The sequence below is a fragment of the Nestor notabilis genome, unplaced genomic scaffold (assembly GCF_000696875.1).
Source record: "Nestor notabilis isolate BGI_N333 unplaced genomic scaffold, ASM69687v1 scaffold23931, whole genome shotgun sequence".
NCBI lineage: Eukaryota > Metazoa > Chordata > Aves > Psittaciformes > Psittacidae > Nestor > Nestor notabilis.
In genome coordinates, this window is record NW_009914555.1 from 2,674 (window position 1) to 8,708 (window position 6,035).

General features: G+C 52.1%; 1 protein-coding gene across 1 annotated transcript in view; it reads right to left on the bottom strand.

The window, feature by feature from the left end:
• The window catches only part of CCDC124 (coiled-coil domain containing 124), a 7,104-nt gene extending 1,275 nt beyond the window's left edge, over window positions 1-5,829 (bottom strand). Inside the window, exon 1 of the mRNA XM_010023718.1 lies at window positions 5,657-5,829. Coding sequence (XP_010022020.1) covers window positions 5,657-5,815 — 159 coding nt within the window. The 5' untranslated portion in view covers window positions 5,816-5,829. The remainder of the gene's footprint in view (window positions 1-5,656) is intronic.
• Between the last annotated feature and the right edge of the window lie 206 nt (window positions 5,830-6,035).

Consider the following 6,035-nt stretch of genomic DNA (forward strand, 5'->3'; position numbering starts at 1 on the left):
ACCCTTACACCTCCATAGGGTGGAGGGATCCAACTAGCTCTTACAGGAGCAGGGTACCCCGCTAGAGCAGGAACAGGCACCTCACTTCTGTAGCTAATGCAGCACTGACCTCCTCCTATCAGAGGGGATGTTGGCTGGTTCCCCGCACTGAGACAGTGATAGCTTGCCCCTTTGGAATAATCATTCCCTGCCCTGTCTGCACCCACGCACAGGCTCCCTGGGATGGCAGGACTGTGAAACAACCCCGCTGACAATCACATTAAATTCTCCACTTTAAGAAGTGGTCAGAGGTTGAAAGTTCAGCAGTTGTTTGAGACAAGGCAGTCAAGAGGCTGAATTCACCCTCAGATCTGGCTCAGGGCAGACAGGGAGACCAAATCCAACAAGCAGTGCAGCTCCTGTGGGGATTTTCAAGTGCTCCACAAGGAGGTTAAGAGCCACTTTGCCCTCTGAGGCCCCGGGGAAGAGGCTGACAAGACCATGCAACAGGCCCTTAAGGGCTTTCAGCACTTTGGCTTTGAGTTTTCTTCCTTCTCTCCCCTGCAGAAAAGAAAACAAGTGCAGTGTCACAGGCTGAAGAGCATTTCGTACCTCAGTTAGTTGCATGGACACTTAATTCTGGCTCTCATCCATTATTCACTGTGATGGCTCAAGGAACTGCTGGAGCATTAATGGAATGGGTTTACTCAAAGGCAGCAAACCCAGCCCAGCAGTAACACAACCCGCTGCCATCCATGTCCGCAGAGCAGGAGCAGAATTATGCATGCTGGAGTAGGGCCCACTTGAGACACATGAGCAAGGCTGGGCATTGAGACTCTATGAAACAAAAGAACCCCCTAAGTTGCTCCACAGCTCAAGAGCTTAAAGCAAGCCTTGTAAAAACCAGAATCAAAGCCTACAAATGCTGAATCAAATCACCCCCTCAGGCTGCTGTCGTTTGCATCAGGGACCAGGCCTTTCAAAGGGAAGGCAAGGAAAAGCTCACCCAGCACCACTGGGAGCAGCTGGGGCCAGCATGGGAAAACAGCCTTTGGAGGGATGGAGCTTTTATTATAAGTGGCAGCCTTCAAAGTCTTGGTCATTCAGTGCTTGGTGCCTTGAGCCACAGCATCCGGGTGTGATTTCCAAGTGCAAACTCGCTTCTTTGAGCCACCTGCTCTAGCTTCCCCTGCCCAATGCTCTCCTGTGGGGCCTCTCCCTCTTCTAGTAAAGAAGGCTGCCAGATCAGGAGGGATTTTGGCCGCTCCTGAATAGGAAGGGTACCATAAGAAGAAGGGGAAAGCTGCCTTTACCCTGCCTTTAAAATGGATACACAGGGATATGCCTGAGCAAGAGCCACCAGGGTGCTTTGCCCACCTCACTCAGCACAGCTCCAGCTCCAGATGGGATTTCCAGCTTGGCCACCAGCCTCAGGTGACCTCTTTTTAGGAAGAGTGCAGAAAAACTCCTCAAACTGGAGAGTTTAATGTACCAAAAAAGGAGGGATCCAGAACTCACTGAAGGTCCAGCAATCCGATGGAATAAGCCATTGAGTTAGATGTAAAGCACATGCAAGAGAAGCAGCACTGTGTATTCCAGGTACTGGTATCATGCCTGGAACATGGGCTAGTAAAAACGTCCCAGCTCTGAAGCTCAGGGGTGATGAACAAGGTAACCCAGAGAAGGTGCTGGCACAGTGAGCGCAGCAAGGCTCCAGGTGTGGTTGTACCCTGAATAATTCAGGAGCCACATAAGGAGCGGATACACGAGTACTAAGGACCTAAGGGAAGGGAGCAAGCCAATTTGGAACAGCAATGTTATTTATAGTTAGAAAAGATTCTCTTTGACCCATTTAGTACACAAAGAGCCCTGTCCTCCATTGCAGCCAGCTCAGCATCACACAGCCCCTGCTGAGAAACATCTGACAGCAGAGATTCCAGGGTAATGCTCTGCTGCCATCTCCAAAGAGGAGAGAGCCACTTGGCCAAGGGGAAAGAGGCACAAATAGGTCACAGAGGCTTCCTCCTGCCCTGTGTGCTGCGGGAGACCTCCGGTGACTCCTCTCCTCCAGGGTGAGCTGCTCTCTGGCATTTACACCCTAGTTGCTATTCACAGGCAGTAAGTTGGCACCATTCCTCACATGTCACAAGACCTGTAAAATCTACACACTCAGGTTTCCCCCATGGCCTCTCACATCCAGGTCTGCTCTGCACCATCTGCAGGGCTACAAAGCAGCAGCCCTGAGCCTCCTGCTCCCCAAGCCCAAAGCCCCAGGGGCCTGAAGCTGTCAGCTTTGAAAAGACATCTCAGGTTGGGCCAAACCAAGCTAATCCTTTATGCAGTAGCTTAAAAGTCCTGATGAAAGAGAGGTGAGGATTTGTCCAAGTGGAACACACCACAAAGCTATGAGAAAAATTGGAAAAGATATGAATGATTTTCTGTCTCAATGTTGCTGCACTTATAGGAGGAGATTCCTTTAGCTGGACACTTCTGTTCCCAAGGATTTGTGTGTTGAAACGGGAGTTTCCAGCCTTGCATAGAACTGACAGGGCAATTCAGAAGAGCTTTAGCTAGGCAGACAGAGAACAAGGTCTCACATATGTGGCTTTGAGAGCAAGTGGCCAACTGAAGCAGGAGCACTGCCCATCGGTGTGAGGGCCTGAGGAAGGCTGGAGAGCACTCTGCTCCTTACAGGGCAGAAAGGAAAAGCAATGCAAAGAGATGATTCAGTCACAAAATGAGTGGAGCACAAATGACTTGGAATGTGGCAAAGCGCTCACCAGGCTCTCTGAGGCACTCCAGAGCTTTGAGATGAGATCAGACACGCTCTTTCCACTGCCCACAGCAAGCATCCAAGGGATCCTGGAGGCTGAGGAAGTTGGTTCTGGGGTGTGAACCCCTCCCCACTACATCTCTGCCCCGTGTTACTCATTTGAGCCATCAGAGTTCAGTATTGGGTACCTGGTACCACGCAGACGTCCTCCAAAGAGGGAAGAACAGTTGCTTGCCCTGTCTTGCGTTCGATGTGAACAAGAGCTGCTGCTCACAGCTGAGTAATTCCACACTGAATCAGAGGAGGGGGAAGCAAAAGTCAGCACCCACCCACCTGCGCCACTGCGAGCTGCAGCCCCACAGCCTCTGAGCGCAGCTAAAGGGAATGAGAAGGGCAGAAACGAGATGCCAAAGGAGTCACTGCTCCATCCTGCACCCTTCCAGCACTACTCACCCTGCACTGAACTGGAATCTTTCCCCAGATCCTGCACACACAAGGTCTTCTTGCTCCTGTATCACCCACACGCTCTCCCTTCAGCATTCCCACTGAGTTTGGGAAGGAGGTTGGGAATCTGGCTGCGTCCCAGCCAGTGAGATCTTCCCATGTGTACCCAAGGTCACAGACAGAAGAAGGTCTGACTGCTCCAGCAGATGTAATTATTTGTCACCATTCCAAGCAGCTTCCCCAGGACACACAATGTACCTGTGGCTGTTCCACCACCAGACACACTTTAGGTGTCTCTACACAGAGAAAACCCTGCTGGGATCAGGCTGCTGAGGACCATGGTGCTGAGCTGGAGGATCTGGCCCTGCACAGGAGAAGTGGGAAGGGCCAGAAAGGATGAAAACACCCAAATGCTGAAAGAAAAACAGTTACCCAGGTTGAAATTCCAGCAAGGAAGATGCAGATCCTGTGCTTTCCAGCTGGAGCTCTGCAGGGAAGGTGCCAGAGGAGGAATCACACCTCGCAGAGCCTGGATGTTCCTTTATGCATCACAGAGCCAGCAAATGAGCATCATCCCCTGGTAGCAGGGCTCAGCTCCAGAGGCTGCTCTCAGAGCATGGGGTGGGGAGTGGCGTTCAAAGAGACCCCAAATGCAGGGTTTGGCCTCAGCACATCCCAAAGGCTTCCAGCCCCTCCTGCCCGTTGGCAGTGCAGGAATCCTGGGGGCGCTGTTAGCGTGTTACCGCCATCGCCCGGAGAGCTGGGGAAGAGCTGGGGAAGAGCTGGAAGAGGTGGGAAGAGCTGCTGGGAGCATCCTCCTCCACACAGCACCATCCCCTCCCGGGGCGGCAGCTGAGCCTCTGCTGCAGCACATGGCCGCGGCCAGCAGCGCTATTCCCATGCCAGCACCACCCGCAAGGTAGTTACTCCTCCAGGGAAGCCTGACTCCTGTGAACAGTTTGGTTTCTACCCTCTCTAGGATGGGGATGGAAAGTCATTTACAATCCGAGCCACGCATCCCATCCCTGCAATGGGGCACAGGCGGCTTCTTCCATTCTCCATGGGGATATTCCAGCTGGATGGCAGGGGAGAAGCACCTGAGGAAGGTTTCACCCGTCATTCGTGTGTTGGCTACTTGCTCAGCCACACAAAGACCCAGCTTAGGCAGGAAGAGCTCCAGTGCAGGCGCAACTGACACGGAGCCTTCCTGGCAGGAGAACTTCCTGTATCAAAGCAGAGAATTTCACTGCTGTGAGGGATTTGTGGGAAGCCAACACACTAAACCAGTGCTCAGGTGAAATTCAGACATAAGAGACCACAGCTCTGCTGATGCAGGGAGAGGGATGGATGATCCCTCTCGAGTACAAACTGCCTCACTGGCTTCTCTAAAGCCCAGTTTGGAGCTCTGGGATGGAGCTTGGTTTTCCAGTTAGCAATTCCAGCTCCTGACACAGGCCCCCTCTCCAGCCTGCATGCTCCTGCCCTGCAGGAGGCTGCTTTGGAAGCCCAGTCCGATAGGTCACTGTTGGCCAAGTCTTAAGGAGAGCAATAGAACTCCTTGTTCCAGGAAGTAATTAGGCAGCATTCCAGGACTGGGATGGGGAACAGCACAGGGGACTCTGAATGCCAAACATCAAGACACACATCGGGGTGAACTCACAGGGTCACAGGGACACGCTGGCCTCCTGCTGCCCAGCCAGTGTGTTTGCACCAACACACCAAGCTCAGGCAGCCCCCAGCTCAGAGCAGCACAAACCCAGTAACCCCCAAAACCCCATTTATGTGGTTGGTAGAAGCCCTGTCTGCCTAAGGGGAAACAAATCACTTCATAAGAGGCAGCAAAGTCATCACCAACAGTTTGTTTCCACCCAGCCAGAAGGTAAGTTTATCTATCAATGGTGCAGGACAACATCAAACCCCAAAGAAGCCACGAAAGGGCATGGAAGTGTGCTGTTACTGAACATGGAAGTTAACAGGGGGAGCAAGCTGGTAAGAGCAAACTGGAGAGAACCCTTTAAGAGAGATGTGTCCTGATGTAACACCAAGTGAGGGGGGAGAACAAAAAGCTTTGGAACCCTTAACCCTGCTGATTTCTTCTTCCTTCTAGAAGAATCAAAGACCAGTTAAGAAAGGAAAAGAAAACCAAGCTAAAGAACTGCTTGCTCAAGAATCGAGCCCCCAGCAGAGTTCCTGATCTTTTCCTGAGTTCAGTTTTAAAGTCATTCCAACAATAAAGCTTTTCCTGCCTCCCTTGGGAAGCTCTAAGATCCACCACATTTTGGAATTACACAGCAGTTTACACTTACTCCCACACTTGGCTTGTTTTAGCTCCCAGAGGAGACACTAGTTCCAGCTCTTCTACCCAAAACTAAGCTGAGGACAATATGTGGGGATGGCAGAGGAGAAGCAACTCCTTCTAAGCAAGCCTGGAGCTCCCCTTCTCCCTGACCAGCCATTCACCTTCCTCTGTTCCTTCCTCATCACGTGTTTGTCTTCATCCTTCCAGTAGGCATCTTCCAGCTCTTGCTGCCGTTTGGCATCGGCTGCTGCCTTTGCCTCAGCCTTCCTTGCGCGGGCAGCAGCCGACTTGGTGTTTTCCCCTTGGAACTTCTTTGGCATCACTCAAGGTGATCTGCAGAAGAGATGAAAGGGTTCAGATCCTTGCCCTAGAGAGGACCTAGGGTTCATTGTCACCCCAGGAAGTAGGAACTGCTGGAGGTCACACTAGGAAAACCGCCTGACTGCCTCACACTGTTTGGAGATCCTGGGCAATCTCCCAGCTCACCCAGGAGGAATTCTGCTCACTCCATCTCAGATCCTCAGCAGGAGACAGTCCCTG